Source organism: Molothrus aeneus, chromosome 24 (genome assembly GCF_037042795.1).
Source record: "Molothrus aeneus isolate 106 chromosome 24, BPBGC_Maene_1.0, whole genome shotgun sequence".
In the NCBI taxonomy this organism is placed as follows: Eukaryota; Metazoa; Chordata; class Aves; order Passeriformes; family Icteridae; genus Molothrus; species Molothrus aeneus.
This window is the reverse complement of record NC_089669.1, coordinates 4,964,375-4,983,592: the sequence shown is the minus strand read 5'-3', so window position 1 is coordinate 4,983,592 and position 19,218 is coordinate 4,964,375. Positions and strand designations below refer to the sequence as shown.

At 49.4% G+C, this 19,218-nt stretch overlaps 1 protein-coding gene and 1 long non-coding RNA gene across 2 annotated transcripts; both read left to right on the top strand.

The window, feature by feature from the left end:
- The first annotated feature begins 2,876 nt into the window (after positions 1 to 2,876).
- RBM15 (RNA binding motif protein 15) lies at positions 2,877 to 5,984 on the top strand. Its single transcript, XM_066565204.1, has one exon. It carries the CDS (start codon positions 2,877 to 2,879, stop codon positions 5,694 to 5,696), a length of 2,820 nt encoding a protein of 939 aa, XP_066421301.1. The 3' UTR covers positions 5,697 to 5,984.
- A 55-nt stretch (positions 5,985 to 6,039) lies between these two features.
- Positions 6,040 to 10,485, top strand: LOC136566180 (uncharacterized). The gene is made up of 2 exons (XR_010784998.1): positions 6,040 to 6,695; positions 10,098 to 10,485. It is a non-coding gene; the product is annotated as an uncharacterized lncRNA (long non-coding RNA).
- Positions 10,486 to 19,218: the final 8,733 nt, after the last annotated feature.

The window sequence follows — 19,218 nt, the reverse complement described above, 5'->3', positions numbered from 1 at the left end:
CAGCTAAAAAAAAATCTCATTCCATCCTCCCTGTGCTGGATTAACTCCTGGGAGCCATCAGATTTCTGTGGGGTGACACAGAAACGTGAGGGAACATTGTACCTCCTGCTCTCCTGATTTCCAACCACTCAGGCTGGGATTGTCAAACATGGTCCAGAGGAGCTGGAGCATCACAGGTTTCCATGAGTCCTTCCCACTCCAGGGAATTCCTCCTCAGGAACTGCTGGATCTCGATGTGTTCAGATGGCAGACAAAAAGAATGACTGGATAATTCTCCAGTTAGCCCTGGGGAGTGAAAATAGCAATTAGGAGGGTGAAATTGGGATTTTGGGGGGATCAAACTGGGGCTTGGTGGGGTGAAATTGGGGTTTAGAAGGTGAAACTAAGAGTTTGGAAAGTGAAATTGGTGTTTGGGAGATCAAACTGGGGTTTGGTGGGGTGAAATTGGGGTTTAGAAGCTGAAACAAAGAGTTTGGAGAGTGAAATTGGAGTTTGGGGGTGAAACTGGGGGTTTGAGGAATGGTATTAAAGTTTGGAGGGTGAAATTCGGGTTTGAGAGGATAAAGCTGCGGTTTGATGGGGTGAAATTGGAATTTGGAAGTGAAATTGCAGTTGTGGGGGTGAAATTGGAGTTTGATGGGATCAAATTGGAGTATGAAGGGGTGAAATTAGGGTTTGGGGGTTGAAATTAGGGTTTGTTGGCACAAAATTAATGTTTGGGGTATGAAAATAAGGGTTTAGGACAAAAATCAGGATCTGGTGGGATGAAATTCATGCTTGGGGGAAGAAATTGGGATTTGGGATGTCAGGATTAGGGTTTGGGAGAATGAAATGAGGGTTTGGTGGGTGAAATTAGGTTACAGGGGATGAAATTAGGATTTAGAGGGTGAAATGAGTGGTTGGAGTATGATATTGGAGTTTGAAGGATGGAATAGGAGGGGGTTGTGGATATTTGGGTTTGGGGAGATGATATTGGGGTTGGGGTGTGAAATCAGAGTTTAGGCAGGACAATTAAAGTTTAGGGGATGAATTTTGGGTTTGGGTGGAGAAATGAGGGTTTGGAGTGTGAAATTGGGAGTGGGAGAAATCCAGCTTGGTTGTGAAATTGGAGGGTTGAGGGTGAAATTGGAGTTTGGCTGTTGAATTTAGAGTTTTATTGGGGGAAATTGGTGTTTAGGGGGATGATTTATGGGATTGCAGGATGCAGGGGCAGCAGTTCCAGCAGGGTTGTGGGACCCAGCCCTGCCCCAGCTTTCTCCCCCTTTGAACATTTATTTTTCTCATCTACATTTCCCAGAGGCAGAGCAGAGCAGGAGGAAGAGGAGGAAGCACCCAGGGCCACAGGAATTATAGAGGGATCCTCAAAAACTACAGGGACTATAGAGAGATCCTCAAACTACAGGGAATATAGAGGGATCCTTACAAAACACAGGGACTATAAAGGAATGCTCACAAAATACAGGGAATATAAAGGAATCCTCACAAAATACAGGGACTACAGAGGGATCCTCACAAAATACAGGCATTAGAGGCGCTCCTGCTCCACGGGAGCCGGGATTTCCTAACCCTGAGGCCTCGTTCACCTCAGACCTAATCCAAACTTCTTTCTCATCTCCGAGAACCTCTGAGCCCCAACTCCTCGAGGAAACATAGGACTGCTGGTGAACGCAGGAATGTAGCAGCATAACCACGGTGATGTGAAGCTTTAAATAGGAAATATTTCAAGCGGTTTGCTGGCCCCGAGCAAGGAGTGCCCGTGCTCCCAGACACTCCCTGCAGTTACGCAGGGTTCCACACCGGGCAGAGCAGCGCGAGCCCGGCCCCGGGGAGCCCCAGAGAGCTGCGGGGCTGCCGCATCCACCGGGAGCGCCTCCCTGCGTTGCCTGGTGCGGAAACGCACAAGGAAATACGGAGAGGGTGAGGCAGGCACTGAATGCAGCCGGGCTCCCCCCTCTCACCCTGCGGTGGGTTCAGCCCAGCCCGGTGTGTGCACTGGCGGGCTGAGGGGAGGGACACAGACCACTGGCAGAGCTCCGCTCTGCACCGCGGCCAGCCGCGCTCTGAGGCCTCAGGCGCCGCCGCACCGCGAGCTCCGCCAGGGACCGCCCCTCTCCCCGCAGCGACCAATCAGAGCCAGAAAAAGCCTGATTGATTTTTGTCCCAGCCAATCAGCACTCTGTCTGTCTGCACCTAATCAGGCGCCTGGGGACGATTTCTCGCCCAATCATAAACCAGGAACGGAGTTGCGGGGTGGGAAGCGCCTTTTCGTGACCGGCGTAGGGATCAGCCAATCAGATAAGTGCTATGGGTTGATTAGTGACCAATGAACAAAGGGGGTGGGGACAGAGGAACTCGCGAGATTTCGAGAGGTATGATGGGAACCCACTTCTAAGCGAGAGAGCCAATGGCAAAGAGCGGGGCGGGGCCGCAGAACCATTATTGTAACTGGCAGGTAAGCGAGCCAATCAGAAGGCGGAGGTAAGTTCAGCCCAGTGTTCAATGGGCAGCGAAAATCCTCCCATGGTTGAACAGCCACGATTGACAGGTAGGACCGTCCAATGAGATCACCGCGCCCTTTCTAACTGCCCAATGAGCGAGCAGGGCTGGGAGGCGCGCGACGGCGGCAATTCCCGCCCCCCCCGCGGGAGCACGGGGCTGGCTGGCAGACCGACAGCGCAGCGGGCTAATAGGAACGCGCAGCGCTAGGGGGTGGGCGGAGCACCCCCGCGACGGCAGCCAATGGGCGAGGGCACCGCCCTGGGCAGCCAATGGGCGCGGGGGGGGCGGCGCGCGCTGCCGGCGCGGCTCCCAAGATGGCGGCGGGTGCGTGAGCGGGGCGGTCGGGGAGGCCCGGCGGGAGCGCGGCCGCCGCCGCCATGAAGGGCAAGGAGCGCTCGCCCGCCAAGGCCAAGCGCTCCCGGGGCGGCGAGGACTCGGCGTCCTCCTCCTCCTCCTCGCGCGGCAGCAAGAAGCCGAGCGGCTCGTCCGGCGGAGGCGGCGGCTCCAACGGCGGGAAAGCGGCGGCGGCGTCCGGCGAGAGCAACAGCGGGAGCGGCCGGCGCGGCGCCCACGCGGACAAGGGCGGCCGCGCCGGCAGCCGCGAGTACGAGAGCGGTTCGGCGGCGGCCGCGGGCGGCGGGGGCCGGCACGGCTACAGCGGTAAAACCGCGGAGGCGTCGCGAAGCAGCAGCAGCCGCGGCGGCGAATCGCGAGCGGCCGCCGCCGCCGCCTCCTCCTCCTCGTCGGAGCCGGGCGGCGGCGAGTACAAGACGCTGAAGATCAGTGAGCTGGGCTCGGCGCTGAGCGACGAGGCGGTGGAGGACGGGCTCTTCCACGAGTTCAAGCGCTTCGGCGACGTGAGCGTCAAGATCAGCCGGCTCCCGCCCGGCGCCGGTGCCGCCGACGAGCGCGTGGCCTTCGTCAACTTCCGCCGGCCCGAGGACGCGCGGGCCGCCAAGCACGCCCGCGGCCGCCTCGTGCTCTACGACCGCCCGCTCAAGATCGAAGCCGTCTATGTCGGCGGAGGCAGCGGCCGCCGGCGCAGCAGCCGCTCCCCGGCGCTGCTGGACAAGGAGTCTCCCTACGGCACGGCGGCGGTCGGGGCGGTGGCGGCCGCCGTGCGGCACCCGCCGGCCGGGGCCGCGCAGCGGGCGCTGTCCCCGGCGGGCAGCGGAGGAGCTTTGGGATACCGGGACTACCGGCTGCAGCAGCTCGCCCTGGGCCGGCTCCCGCCGCCGCCGCCGCTGCCGAGGGAGCTGGAGAGGGAGCGGGACTACGGCGGCTTCTACGAGGCGCGGGTGCGGCCGGCCTATGGGCTGGAGCGCGTGGCCGGCGTGGCGGCGGCCGGGGGGTTCCGCGGAGGAGGAGGAGGAGGTGCCGGAGCGGCCGCTGAGGAGGAGATCAGCCCCGAGGATGACCAGAGAGCCAACCGCACGCTGTTCCTGGGCAACCTGGACATCACCGTGAGCGAGTCGGACTTGCGGCGAGCCTTTGACCGTTTTGGGGTCATCACTGAGGTGGACATCAAGAGGCCGGGGCGTGGGCAGACCAGCACCTATGGGTTTCTTAAGTTTGAGAATCTGGACATGGCGCACCGGGCCAAGTTGGCCATGTCAGGGAAGGTGCTGCTGCGCAACCCCATCAAGATCGGGTACGGGAAAGCCACCCCGACCACCCGGCTCTGGGTGGGCGGCCTGGGGCCCTGGGTGCCCCTGGCTGCCCTGGCCAGGGAGTTTGATCGGTTTGGCACCATCCGCACCATCGATTACCGCAAAGGGGATTCCTGGGCCTATATCCAGTATGAGAGCCTGGATGCGGCGCAGGCAGCCTGCACCCACATGCGGGGCTTCCCCCTGGGGGGGCCGGATCGCCGGCTCCGCGTGGACTTTGCCGACACGGAGCATCGGTACCAGCAGCCCTACCTGCAGCCCCTGCCCTTGCCACCCCCGGCTCATTACGAGCTCGTGGCGGAGGCGGCTGCTTTTGGGGCTCACCGGGGAGCCCCCCCTGACCCTCTACGGGGGGCCAGGGACAGGACACCACCGTTGCTCTATAGAGACCGTGACAGAGACCTTTATCCTGAGACAGAGTGGGTGCCCCCGCCGCCCCCTGTGCGGGACCGGAGTAATCGGGCTGCTGCCTATGACCCACTGGAAAGCCTGGAGCGCCGCCGGGATGGGTGGTCCTTGGAGCGGGACCGCGGGGAGAGGGAGCTGGGCAGTAGCAGTAGGGATCAGCCTAGGAAACGGAGGCTGGCGGAGGATGGAGGCCGGCACTTGGACCGTTCCCCTGACAGCGAGCGCTCCTCTTCCTCCCGAAAGCGCCACTGCTTGGCCACGACCTCTCCCCCGGACCGCAGCCCCGAGCTGCTGGGAGGCCGGGAGCGTTACAGTAGTGACCCTGAGCGCTCATCCCGCTTGCTCCTCTTGGAGCGACCTTCCCCCATCCGGGAGTCCCGCCGGGGCAGCCTGGAGCGGGGACAGAACGAAAAGCGCGACCGCAAGAATTCCGCAGAGCGGGAGCGCAAACATCGCGCTGCTGCCGCCCAGGAGTGCAAAAGTCCGGCCAAAAAGGACGAGCGGGTGGCGGAGGGAGGTGGTGGAGGCTCCCGGCTCAAACCTCCTCCCCAAAAACAGCAGCAGGATGGAGGAGCGCAGGCAGGGTCAGCGCCCAAGCTGTGCCTGGCTTGGCAGGGGATGCTCCTGCTGAAGAACAGCAACTTCCCGTCCAACATGCACCTGCTCCAGGGGGACCTCGGAGTCGCCAGCAGCCTCCTGGTGGAGGGAGCGACTGGGGGGAAAGTGGCTCAGCTCAAGATCACCCAACGTCTCCGTCTGGACCAGCCCAAGTTGGATGAGGTCAACCGGCGCATCAAGGTGGCGGGTCCCAACGGATACGCCATCCTGCTGGCCGTGCCCGGCGCCTCCGACAACCGCTCCGCAGCCGGGGCTGCCGAGGCAGCCACCACCTCCACGCAGAGGCCGCTCAGGAATCTGGTGTCCTACCTAAAGCAAAAGCAGGCTGCTGGGGTGATCAGCCTCCCTGTAGGGGGGAACAAAGACAAGGAGAACAGCGGGGTCCTGCACGCCTTTCCACCCTGCGACTTCTCCCAGCAGTTCCTGGACTCCACGGCCAAGGCGTTGGCCAAATCAGAGGACGACTATCTGGTCATGATCATTGTCCGTGGGGCATCCTAAGGCCCTCGTGTTCTGTTCCCAACCCTGCCTACTCCTCCATGCAGCCCCTCCAGCGTGTGCCAGGTGCTATGGGATACAGCCTTAGCCAGCCCTGTCGTTATTTTAAATAGATCTTTGTTTGTAGGTGACTTTCCCGGGCAGATTTTCTGTTACTACATTTTTCTATAAAGATAGAAGCGAGAGAGGTTGGTTAGGAGTAGCGTGAATAGGATATTTTGAGAATTCCCTATCAATGGGGACAGCAGGGAGGCTCAGCCTGCTTTGATTTACAGAAAATAGAAAAATAATAAAAACTGGGGGTGGGGGGGAGGGGGGGGGAAAAGAAAAACTCCTGTCTTCTTAATTTAGATTCATGTCCTTTTTTCATTTCATGTATTTTAAAGCAAGTCCCAAGAGCTCATCCTCGAGAGAGCTCCAAACCGAACAGACCAGATTTAAAGCACTCAGTGGAAATGGAAAACCATAACTTTAATAACAGACTGGTGTCACCTCCTCTTTTGAGTCCTTGAAATTCCGTGTGGGCCTCAGGCCAGGGGCGCTGTGTGATCCCTTCCCTCGGGAGCCGCAGTGGTTTCCCCGTTGAGTCGCGTGGCTCAAGGTCGACGTTTTTCAGGTGAGCAGCAGCTGCTCTCGGGTACACAGCAGAACACTGAATTCCTTTTTGGAAAGGGATTCCTTTTTCATCCAGTCCCCCCAGGTGCATGCACTGAAACTGGGCTTTTTAACAGGTGTATTTCCCTGATTTCCTGGTGTATCCCATATGTGCACTTTGGGTTTGTAGCAGTGACTAGGTTTGGTGAAGAGCTGAGGACTTTGTTGCAAACCAGGAATGTCTTGTGCTCACTCTGGTGTGCAGGAAACAAGGAGGTGCTTTAAGGAGAACTTGAGTTATATTGTGGGGTTTTGGTTTTACTGCCTTTTTTTGTTGTTGTTGTTTTGTTTTGTTTTCCAAGAGTTGCAGGTTCAGTGGGGTCTGGTTCCACAATGCAAACTGAGCAAGTAAGTGCTTCTCTCCAGAGAATGCTTCTCATTCTGTGATAATTTAATTACATAAAAGTTCTCATTAACATTTTACCTCTTTGTTAATAGCAAGGAACTGCTGTCTGCTAGGGACTATTCAGGTACAGTGTGCAGTGGGCATTACATGAGGTTTATCATGGGCACCTGGAGTAAAGTGGTTTTAGCATCCTGGAGAAATATTAAAAATACTCTGAGATGCTGAGGTTTGAGCTCTTGTTCTTGTGATTCAAGGATGAAACAGTTTGCAGGTTGTTTTGTTTTTTTTTTTTTTCCAAAGAACATAGTTAATTTTTTCTTATTTTCCCCCAATCATTGGGCACTTTTCTCCAGCTGTCTTAGCCACCTTTGGTAATTCAGGCATTTAGGAGGGGAGAAGGGATCTCAGTCCCTGATGTGATCTAATTCCACGATACTCTGTTTAACAACCAAAAGGATGTTGCAGCAGCTTCTAAACTGAAGTGTAAATCTCACTGTATCTCTTTACAGGCCCTAAAATTGTAGTCTTGCACTTAAACCCAGAATGTAATCTTGCACTTAGCCATGTTTTCAGGGATTTGGGCAACGGAGAAGCGACGCTGCCTCTCTTGGTCCATGCTCCAGTAGATTCCTTGGATAAGTGATACAGGCATGAGTTGATTTCTGTTACAACTTGCATGGCAAAAATCAAATTCAAAGTGTGGAATAGGATGCGAATAGGAGACGAAGGAGGAAATGTCTTGAATGTATTTTATGGGTGTAACTGAACTTGCTTGAGTTTCTGTCACAAAAATAGGAATTTTTCTTACTGCACCACTTGTCAAAGAGGGCTGTGTTATAAGAGGGCTTTGGTTCCTTTATTTGCCCAAAATGAGTGGACCCAGCATCCCAAACATCGTGGTGAACTGAGAATTTCAATGTGGCAGCATCTCTTAAACACAGATTTTGTTTTTTATACCTACTTTTCTTTCTAAATGAAAAGGTGAAAGCCTCATTTAATGCTCTTAAATTTGAGAGTAAAATCCAGGATTTCTGGGTTGTCCTTCAATGTGAATGTAAGAGATGGCAGAATTCAGCTGTTCAGCTTACTATTAACAAGGAGAATTTTTGGGAATGACACCAGAAATGCAAATCACTGTGTTTAAGAAGATACAGCGTGTTTACCACTTACTGCAAAGAATGTTTTAATTGGAGCAGGTGCCTGTTGTGTGTCAGCAGGTGAGCAATGCTGCAAGTGCTGCTTGCATTCAGAGGGAGTTTTCTGGGAGATTTCTGTCATCTGACAGAAATCACTTGCAAGAGTTTTCTAGGAAAGAGACTTGAACAGCTGAGAATTTAAATCTGCCCAAAACTGGGGGGAAAAAAGCACTAAAGTTTGTGTTGGACACTGAGAGCAGCATTTGTTCCTCTGATCCGCAGCAGGCACCTGCTTAAAAACCCATAAAACTTGGGGTCAACATAGCTTGTCAAAGCCAGCTTGGTTTGGGAAGCCTTTTGGGAAGAGCATGCTAGGTGAACTTCCATTTTTCCTTGGGAAATCACAGCGGTTCCAGCTGCCACTGGCTGTGAAATTCTGCTGTGCTGGAGGGCGAGGAGGAGCAGGCGAGGCTGTGTTTGACTCCAGGTTTTCTGGTTCCTTATTTAATGGAGCACCTGCTTCTTTGAATCTGGTTTATTTGTGGTTGCTGCTCTGTTTTGTAAGCAAGGATTTTAACACCCTTTGAGGGTTCTTGTGGCAAAACTTTGAAAGGTTTTTTTTTGCCAGCACTGAATTCCCGTGCTGCCGTCCCGGCTGGGCGGGCTGTGCTTTCCTCCTTGGTCTGAGGTGTTCCCCATTGGAGTAACTGTCCACTGAAGTTGGCTTAGCCAGGGCTGAAGGTTTAGAAGCCTGTGGGTGATACCACTGTGTGTAGAGTAAACCAGATGTAGCAACTGTTGGCTCTCTCCTTGTGTCTGGCATTAAGTTGCTCTGGCGAGAGCTCAGAATTCCCTCCCGACCTTGTGTGCAGCTGATGTTCTTCTATTTCATTAGTGTGTTGAATTAGCCTGGAAAAAGGATGTGCTTTTCCTGAATCATTTCATCCTTGTGCTTTATGCTTTGGGGAAAGAACCTCAAATGACTCGTAGTTCTTTCTGTTTGAGATTTTAGTTTGTTGTTTATTTCTTTCAATTGGAAACTTTGCGCAACTTCCTTGGCCCCTGGCCAGTGGCTTTGTTTGCCACGGGAACACTGAGGTTATCCTCAATCCAGAGGTTTTGGGGGCACAAATACCAACACATCCTTGTCAGCCTCCCAGAGAGAAAAGGGCATTATTGCCAGGCAGACAAACCTTGCCCTCTCTCTCTTTTGTTTCCTTCAAGGATGTTAAAGATGGAATATTTCGGTGACAACTTTCTTGGCCTCTATGGAGAGCCAAGTTTTATGAAGAATGAGTTTTAATTTCTTGTGTGGGTTTTGGAACCCTCTGGTTGATGGTAACTGAGGTCAAAGGCCTGAGGTGTTAGTGGGGAGGAGGAGGAGTGAATCAAAATTGTGAAGACAAGTTCAAAAACTCTGAGGACTCAGGGAAAAATGCCTTGGAAAATGATAGTTCCTGGCTCTAAGCAAAACAGTGTTCAGGGCAGCGCTCCTGGGGAGTGCTGTGTGCCCAGAGGGGAAGAAATGGTTGTCATGTGGCTCTAGAGCTTTTGGGGTTCTTTCCCCTTTGTCCCCCTGTTTATTTCTTTATAGCACTGAAGGACAGATATTCCAATGATTGGTAGACTGAACGATGAGGTGATTTTTGTATCAGGCTTAAAGCAGACCGGGTGGTGCAGAGAATGGTTCATTGAATATTCATCTTCCCGCAGTTCCCATTGTGTGAAAACGATGGCTAAGAGATATGACTTGAATAGTAACAATTTTAAATTTTATTGGGTGTGTCTTTGATTTGACCTTTTAATATTGGCATTGTCTGCTGTTAGAACTGCACAGCAGAACAAGAGCAAAAGAGCTGTGTAACACTACATTTCATGGTTTTGTTGATAAGTTGCCTTCAGGAAATACCCAGTGAGGAAAGTCAACCGAATTAGCAAAAAATTAGGTTGGTTTTTCTCCTGGTTAATGATTTCAATGTGCCCCAAAAAATGTTACTGCAAGTTGAGTCATCATCAGTACTGTAAGCCTAGTTTTATCCTGGTCCAAAAAGAAGCCCTGCACTACTTGTTTTGCATCTATCCCTAGAAGGCAACTTCATTCCGAGGTTTCATGCCCATGGGGTGGTATTGGTGCTTTTTGAAGTCCAAGTAGAACATTCAGAAAGGCCTCATAGCTCTTTATGTTCATCTGTATAATGTAGGGAGGGGAAAAACCCAAACCTGGTGTACACATTTGTATTGAAATAACGTTTTTTTTCCTCCTGCAAGCAAATCTGGTGGACTGCAGAAGACAACCGCATGGGATACCAAGCTCTAATGGACCTTTGGGAAGAGAAGCTGTGGCTTATGTGGAATTTACATGGGCCTCCTGGTGGAAGAAAGCTTATCTGTTTAGTATTTGTGCATTTTACTAAAATGGCAGCTTTAAAAAAAAAAAAAAAGTTGTGTATCTGCTATTGTGATGCCAATGCCCGTGTTTTAAGTGGAAAAAAAAAATGACCTCTTTGCTTTGTGCTGTGTACACAAGATTGCTGGAAAAGTAAAGGAATACCCTTTTTATGGCTCACACAGCTTAAAAGTAGCTGTCACTCAAACATGCGCTCACAGTTGAGCTGATTTTGTTTCATTCTAAATAAATTGTTTCTTTTGAGGAAAATGGTTTTTCTGCCTGGAAGTGAATTGACGACAAACGTTTGGCCCCCCTGTGTTGGCAGCGGAGGGGTTCCTGCTGCTGCTGCCCAATTGAGCTGATAGTTGTGGGTCTTGAGCAAGAAGCAGGGAGAGCACCGACACTTTTGCGTTGATCGACCTGTGGTACCAGTCAGAAGAATTTGTGTCTGATGGCCTTGCTGTGGCCCCCGTGTTTGCAGTGAAAATGGGGGCACTTTGCTGCGTTTCTCCTCAGCGGGACGGGGCAGCGCAAGAAGCAGGGAAGCACCACCCTGCGCCTCGGAACGGTGGCCAAGTCTGGGGCTTCGCTGGTTGGAAGAGCTGGAGTTCCTGAATTTTAAGTTTCTCTGATTTATTTTGTTCACCCAACATGTTTGCCTTTAGTTTTGATTCTTGGTTGTTTTTCTTTTTTAATTTTGAAGAAAAAAAAGTTTCGAAATTGCTTTGAATCTTTGCACGTAAAACCTTTGCACCAAAATTGCCAAAAGAAAAAGAGAAATGAGTCCTTAAAAGTGTTTAAATGCTGTTAATAAAGCCTTTCCTGCCGTACGCGAGGCGCTCCTCCATCTCCAGGGGCTTTTCAGCAGTTGTGGGTTTAGTGCTGAATGGATGAAGAGTTCCTGAGAGCTGGAGGCGGTAATTTAAACCTTTGCGTGGTGTCTCAGTGCCTTATTTTGACCGGTTTTGAAGCCAGTGGTTCCACACGCCTCGGATGTGCATGTGCCCTGCTCGCGTCCCGGCCCCGCCGCGCGCTCCGTGCAGTCGCTCCCGGTGTAGTGCAGACGGGGAGAGGAACAGCCTGAAAACGTTGTGTGCTGTAGTTCTCCTGTCCCGGGGGCTCCTGAGCTTTGGAAAGCTGTTCCCGTGCAGGAGCACAACTCCGTGTTTGCTGCAGGAGACTTCGGGGCGCGCCTGAGGACCGCGGCCGTCGAGAGGAAGCCGCAACTGCTGCATCGTCGGCTTCAGGAGCTCCCGTGCTGTGCTCGTGGTAGAATTCCTGTGATGTGCCATGAAGACACCTCGAACGCTTGCCCTGTTTGCCTTGACACACTTTAACTTCCATGGATAACCCCCTGCAGCCGGGCAGGAGCTTTGCTAGGCTGCAGATGCCTCTCAGCCGACGGATGCTGTGGTTGTGCTCTGCAAGGTGTCAAAGCGCTGTGTAAATCCCTAAAACAGGTAAGGGGCTGGAAGAGGTTGGACTGAGTTGTAATGTAAAAGAAGATTGTTGTTCACCTTTTGTTGCCTTGATTCTCCAGTTTATTAATGCTTACTAATTGTGGTTTCTTCAGTCACCGTGCTGTTCCTCCTGCTTGGGAATGGGGGCAAAGGAGCCGACTCTTGGATGTGCTTCCCTGTTGGGGAGTCCCGTTGAGAAACAGGGCCCTGCACATAAAACTACATGTTCTCAGCTTGGCAAGCTGGAGGTGTTATTTTGACTTCATGAACTGCTTGAATTAACACTGCTTTAACCCAGAGTAGTGTTTATAATTTGTATGTGGTGATAAGGAAAGCCAAGCCAATGATTTGGCAAATTGTCTGTGTTTGTGGGATGCTGGTGTAATAATTTAAATGAAGCTTTTTGTTGTAAATGGGAGCAATTGCAGATATTGGTGGTTATGAGGGAAGGGAATTGGAGAGGGGAGACTCAGGAGATGCCTTTTCTTCTAGAAGTTGCTGATTGTAGTTAAAATTCCTATTTTTGCAATGTATTTCTTGTGCTGTTGAGATACAACCTCTGAATCTCCTTTGAAGTGTTGTACAGTAGGTCTGGGGCTGGTAGCAATAATGGGAGATGTGTTTCAGCCCCTTTGCCTGGGCTGGGGGGTTGATGCTGGCAGGAGCTGGGTGATCTGTCAGTGTACCCCCAAAAAGGGGCTCTTTTTGGCAAGCTGCTCCCCTGCTCAGGTATCCAGGTGTTTGTGTCAGGCCTTGGACACTATCCCACTTTTTGGGTGTGCTTCAAAATGTCAGTGGCTGTTCCAGAAGAGTTCTGTCTCTCTGAGTCAGATTTCACTGTCTGTTTAACTGGGAGATGGTTCCCTGTCTCCTTTACATCATGCATTTATTCCAGAGACTCAGAGGTACCGTGGGATGTGCTGTGGGATGGTTCTCCTGCAGTCACTTTGCCATAGCGAGTTGTTTTTGGGTGCTGGCTCTGCCCCTCTGCCTTCTGAAGGGCTTAGAGGGATGCTCCAGTGGCCAGGTAGAGCCAGACTGTTGTTCAAACCAGTCTCTTGGAAGGGTTAAGTGCTCTATATGCATCATATTAATTTGGCTAATGAGACTTCTGGGGAAAGTGGATTTATAAGGAGAACCATTTAATTAACTGCACTGCAGCAGAGAGCAATGCCAGCGGATTAGATGGGAGCAGGTTATTTGAATTCACACATTTTTTTAGAACTGTGCTTTTACCAGCTGCAGCTGAATTAATAAGTTTAAAACATCAGATGGCCCAGATTCTGCTTATGGCCAATAATCTTGTGTTGGCCTCATGCTGCTGGTTTACTATGAAATGGCAAATGCTCTTGGAGGAAATGCTCCCACCTCGTGTCCTGGGGTCTGGGGCAAAGACTGCAAAGGGTTTGGTCAAACAGGCAGAGCACTGGAAAGGCTCTTGGGCTGCTGGCTTTGTGATTCCCCTTGTGTTTCCTGCGGTTCTTGGCTCAGAGCCCTGTGCCTGAGTGTAATTAGAGCTGCCTTGAGAACTGGGTGAGGTAAACTCCTACGCAGAGTAAGCTCTGAGGGACCGGGTCAGTGCACGTGCTGTGATGGGTTTGACAGGAGCCTCCTGCTCTTCATCCTCTTTGTCCAGAGGTGCCTGTAGCAGGAGCAGAGAACGTGGATGGTGGCACAAAGGTTGCCTGTTTTTCCCCCTTTGCGCCCCACTCCAGGGATGTATTAATTAGACATTGGAACCCGGGGTGTGGATGCTGTCAAACGTGCTCCTGGTGCTGTGCATTAATGAGTTGCCAGCTCCCAGCCCAGCTCTTGGGTTTGAGCTCCTGTGTGTTGTCTCAGGATGGGGATGGGATGTGCTGGGCTCCACAGAGGAGCTGTGGATTAATTGTGGGTCACAGCTATTTCATCTCCTTATCTGCCTGCCTTGACCTTCATGCCTAGTTCTGCTATTGCATCTGAAGATCAGGCTGGAGGTTTTTAGCTGCCTTCAGGATTTCCTGTCCCCAGATGCAGTGAGAGGTCAGGCCAAGGTTTAGCAATGCACACAGCCTGACCCAGCCCCGAGCTGGCAGCGTTCCCTGGCACTGCTGCCCTTTGTGCAGGGGAGCTCTGGGATCCTGCAGCCAGCCTCTCCTTTCAGATGCATGTGCTGCATTTCCAGGCTGTACAATTGCACGTTTTCTGGAGTAAAATGTGCACATTTACTGCACACGTGCAACTGTGCAGCCTGTGCACGTTTTAGATATGGCTGGGGACACAAATGTGTGTCTGAGGACACACGAGGGGTGTGGAAGGGTTTGAGTGAAGAGAAGCCAGTGAGGTCTCCTGGGGTGGTTGTTGAGCTGTTTGCTCATGGAGAGGAGATGTCCTTTGGGCCATGGAGGCGTTTGCAACCCCCTTGGCCAAGGGATTGCTTTGGTTGTTGCTGCTGGGCTGCTCCAGCTCTGACCTGGACAGAGGTTCAGGGCAGGATGAGGTCCTGAACCGCCTGAGCTGCTGTTGAGGCTCGTGGGATGGTGAGAAAAGGGGATGTTGGTGTTTCTCATGCTGCTCCTCTCGGGTGGGTGAAGACAAGACTGTGAACGAGGACCAGGAGGGACTCTTCATCAGGAACTGGACTGGCAGGACAAAGGGAAATGGATTCAACTGAAAAAGGGGAAATTTGGCTTTGATATTGGAAGAAATCCTTCTTTGTGAGGGTGGTGAGGCCCTGGCACAGGGGGCCCAGAGCAGCTGTGACTGCCCCACCCCTGGAAGTGTCCAAGGCCAGGCTGGACAGGGCTTGGAACAACCTGGCACAGTGGAAGGTGTCTCTGCCATGGCAGGGACAGGAACAAGATGAGTTTTAAAGTTCCTTCCAACCCAAACCATTCCAGGGCTCTGTGATTGTAAGACCTTGTGTTTCACCTGTGCCAGCCCAGCTTTCCCCCTGGCACTGAGGCACAGCCTGCTCTGAGCTCTCAGCTCTCTGAGGGTGCCTTTGGTTCCTCGTGGCTCTCAGAGCTGCATGCCAAGAGCAGCTTGAGGCTGGGAGAGCCCAGTCCCAAAAACCCCGTCCCTGTCACCACCCTTGTGTCAGCCAGGGTGGCTGTGACTCCTTCCCAGCTTGTGCAGAGGCTTGAGGGGCTGGAGCTCAGTTTATTGGTGTTCTCTTTGTCCCTGGGGTGTTGTAAAGACACCCTTTGCCTCTTCCTTCCAGAGTACAATCCTGGCTCTATCTTGTCCACGTGAGGGATATCTATAGGGGAAAGTTTTGCAAAGATTGGTGGTGGCTTCAGAGGCAAAGTCTGCTTTGGAAAAGAGACTTTGACCCATGAATTACTTCTGGAATTGTTCATGGCCATGAACAAGAGCTCCCATCCCCTTTGTGGTTTCTGCAGGCTGGAAAATTTTCCCATGAGGATCTCAGCTAAAGCTCAAACTTCTGGGTTTTCAACATCTGCTTTAATTTTTGTTCATCAGAGGTGCTGATAAATTCCCATGGACTTCAGTGAGAACCATTATGGTATCTTTAAACATCTTTATTTTTGTTTTCCAAACAACTCCCACCTCCTATGAAGGCTTCCAGCTCCTCAGAAATGAAACTTTTAAATTCAGGCTCTGCTAAAATGCAGCCTAATAAGGCTCTGCATCATAAACACAGCTGCAGGACATGTTCCAGGCCAGGGGGAAACCAGCACCAAAAAAAGAGTAAAAAGAGTGTTCCTGTTATCAGTGTGTGTGAGGGCAAGTAAACAGCCCAGACCACGAGGGATCTGCCAAACAGGGGAGGGAAGAACAGCCACATTTCCTGTTGCTGGAAGGCCCTGGTGTCACATCCTTACCCAGCTCTTTTAAATTGCTTTTGGCTTTCTTCATGTGGTTTAAGGTGAACACAGGGAACCCCAGCAGTGTTGGTAGCTGAAGCACCTTGTCTGGGCTGGTTTTTGTGCTGTGGAAAAGCCTCTTGTTCCCCTTTAAAATGGGAATTTTGGAGATTTCCCCCTGTGGTTAATGAGTGTGCTGGGAGCAGTGCAGAGGAGCAGCTTTGCAGTGGGTTGGGTTCAGACGAGCCCTGGAAAGGGTCAGAGGGAGATGCCAGGGATGGGGTTAAACCCAGAGCTGTCACCCCTCACCCTGCTGTCAGGAAAATTAACCCACAAACACCAGAGGTTTATGTCCAAAAAGGAGACAGAGGAGTCCTTTGGCTTTTTTATCCCAATAAAGGGAGAGGCCATGGGGCATTCCCCTGGGATCTCTCACATTTTTGGAGGATGCAGCCTCCTTTTTATCCCAATTTCCTGGCTGCATTTCCCTTCTCTTTCCCCATTTCTGAGGTACTTGAGAGGTACAAACTTCCCAATATGCCTGATACCGAAGATTTCCCAAAGATTTCCCTCTAATGTACAACCCTCCCTTTTAATTTTTAATTCTTACTGAATTTAGGGGTTTTCCCTGTTGTTTCTTTCATCTCTCAATGTTTAATTTCGTTTATCAGCAAACCTAAAGTTTATTTCTAAAGACAAATGCCTTTTTCCATTCATCAATCACTGGAATCCTTCCCATTGTTTCTTTTATCTCCCAGTGCTGGTTTTATCTACCAGCAGCCCCACAGCTTGTTTGGAAAGACAAATCCTCTATTCCTGTCACTGCTCTCAGGCAGCTCAGGGGGTGTGGGATTCCCAGGGAGATCCCAGGGATGGGGTTAAACCCAGAGCTCTCACCCCTCACCCTGCTGTCAGGAAAATTAACCCACAAACACCAGAGGTTTATGTCCAAAAAGGAGACAGAGGAGTCCTTTGACTTTATTCCAATAAAGGGAGAGGCCATGGGGCATTGCCCTGGGATCTCTCACATTTTTGGAGGATGCAGCCTCCTTTTAATCCCAATTTCCAGGCACATTTCCCTTCTCTCTTTCCCCATTGACTGAGAGGCACAAACTTCCCAAAACACCTGAGGTACTTGAGAGGTACAAACTTCCCGTAACACCTGATACCAGAGATTTCCCAAAGATTCCCCTCTAATGTACAACCCTCCCTTTTAATTTTTAATTCTTACAGAATTTAGGGGTGTTTTATCAAGGGCAGAGCCTGACCACAGACTGTGGGGCAGGGAGAGGTCTATTTTGTGTATTTGAAATGCCTAAATCCATGTTCTAGCTGCTGTATCCTGCCTTTCAGTGAGGCAGAATACAGAACAAGGAAGGGAAACCTGTAGCTGTAGCCAGGACACTCAGGGATGTACAATGACTGTATAAATTATAAATAAAAATATATAAAGAATATATTTATGATTTATAAATATATCTATGGATATATAAATAAATATATAAATATATTTTAAAATAATATTAAATAATAGAAATATAACAGTATGTATGAATGAATTAAATAGTTCTATATAAATATATAGAAATTTTATAAAATAAGATATAAATAATATGTATAAATAAATTAAATAATTCTATATAAAACATATAAAAATGTCTATAAAATAATATAGATTATAAGTAATATGTATAAATAAATTAAATAATTCCATATTAATATATAAACATTTCTATGGAATAATATAAGATATTATTTATATGTATAGATTAATTAAATAATCATATCTAGAATATATTTAAAAATTTATAAAATAATATAAATATAAGTAAATAAATACATTAAATAATTATATATTAATATATAAACATTTATAGGGAATAATGGAAAATATCAATAATATGTATAGATAAATTAATTAATTGTATATAAAAATTTTAAAATTATATAAGATATAAAATTTAAATAATATGTATAAATAAATGAAATAATTATATATTGATATATAAATGTTTTTATGGAATAATATAAAATAGAAATAATATGTATAGATAAATAAAATATTGATGTATAAAATATTTTCATGATATAAAATATAAATACTATGTATAAATAAATTAAAATATAAATAACATAAAATCATTCCAATGTGTATGGGGCATGCAGTGTGCTTCCTGCTGTGAGCTCCAATTGCACTGACTTTGCTTTGATAGACCTGAGCTGAGTCTTAGCAGCTTTTTATCCTGGCATGTGGAACATCCCTTGAGGAAGGTTTAAGACCCAGCAGGTGCCCACCCCATAAATCAACCCTGCCTGGCAGGTACTGGGAGCAGGTCCTGGAGGCTGCCCAGGCTCCTCCTCCAGGGTTACACCTGGGAGTAAATCACTGGTAGCAATGGAGAAGCGTTTCCTTGCCAGGGATGGCGCCCCTGCAGCCCAGCTCTGGATGGCACAACCCCAGCAGGGATCCTTGTCTTGTTGGAGAAGCCACTTCCATATTTTCTTCTTGCTTTCTTAATCCTGTGGTGCTAAAATTAACCAGGATTCAGGGTATCAGACCTCTGTCTGTCAGTGCTCTAAAAACGAATTATCTGAATGAAGTTGTTAAGTTTTTTTCCCAAAAGGGCTCAGGTGTGTTTTAGCAGGTCCGTGTTGGGGTACAGTGAAAATTGGAGGATGTGTTCTTGGGTTCCTTTGGTCACTCAGATTCCTTCCAGCCAGCTCTGGTTCCCTGCAGGTCTCTGGATCTTTGGAGAATTCTTTAGTGTTTAGTTTCTCTGCACCATGATTTTTAGAAGGTTTTTAAACCGATGAATCCTGGTTAAAGTGCTTCCAAATGTGATTTCCCATCAAGATCCAGCTGGCCATGGCATATTATCCCACGTGCATGGGCAGGAAAATGTCCCCTGGGTGACTCAGGGCACAGTGCTGAGCCTGGCATTGCTTTTCCAAGGGGTTTGATTTATTGTCAGTGAAATCTTGGAAAAATCCAGGAGGTTTTTGGTGATTTCTTCCCAGTGCAGAGGGTGGAGATGCTGCCTGTGAGGTACCAGGAGGGATCCAGTTCCCCACTGCCAGCCCAGGAGCAGAAGGGGTGGCTGGGAGGGCACCACCCTTCCACAAAACATTTTTCATGCTCAGGATCATTTTTAGCCATTGCTGCTAATTTTTTTCTGCTGCAGATGTGTAAGGGCAGAATTTCCTTTGGAGGGGAAAAAAGTTAAGGGAATGTAACGGAGATTAAGGAATTCAAGGGGAATGTAAGGAATGTAAGGGAAATGTAAGTAAAATGTAAGGAAAATTAAGGGAATGTAAGGAAACTTAAGGGAATGTAAGGAAACTTAAGGGAATGTAATGGAAATTTAAGGAAATGTAAGGAGAATGTAAGGGAAATGTAAGGAAAATTAAGAGAATGTAAGGGAAATGGAATGTAAGGGAAATGTAAGGAAAATTAAGGGAATGTAAGGGAAATTAAGGGAAATGTAAGGAAAATTAAGGGAATGTAAGGGAAATTAAGGGAAATTAAGGGAAATGAAAGGGAAATTAAGGGAATGAAAGGGAAATGTAAGGGAAATTAAGGGAATGAAAGGAAAATGTAAGGGGAAATTAAGGGAATGAAAGGAAAATGTAAGGGGAATGTAAGGGAGATTAAGGAATGTAAGGGGAATGTAAGGAAAATTAAGGGAATGTAAGGGAAATGTAAGGAAATGTAAGGGGAATGTTAAGGGAGT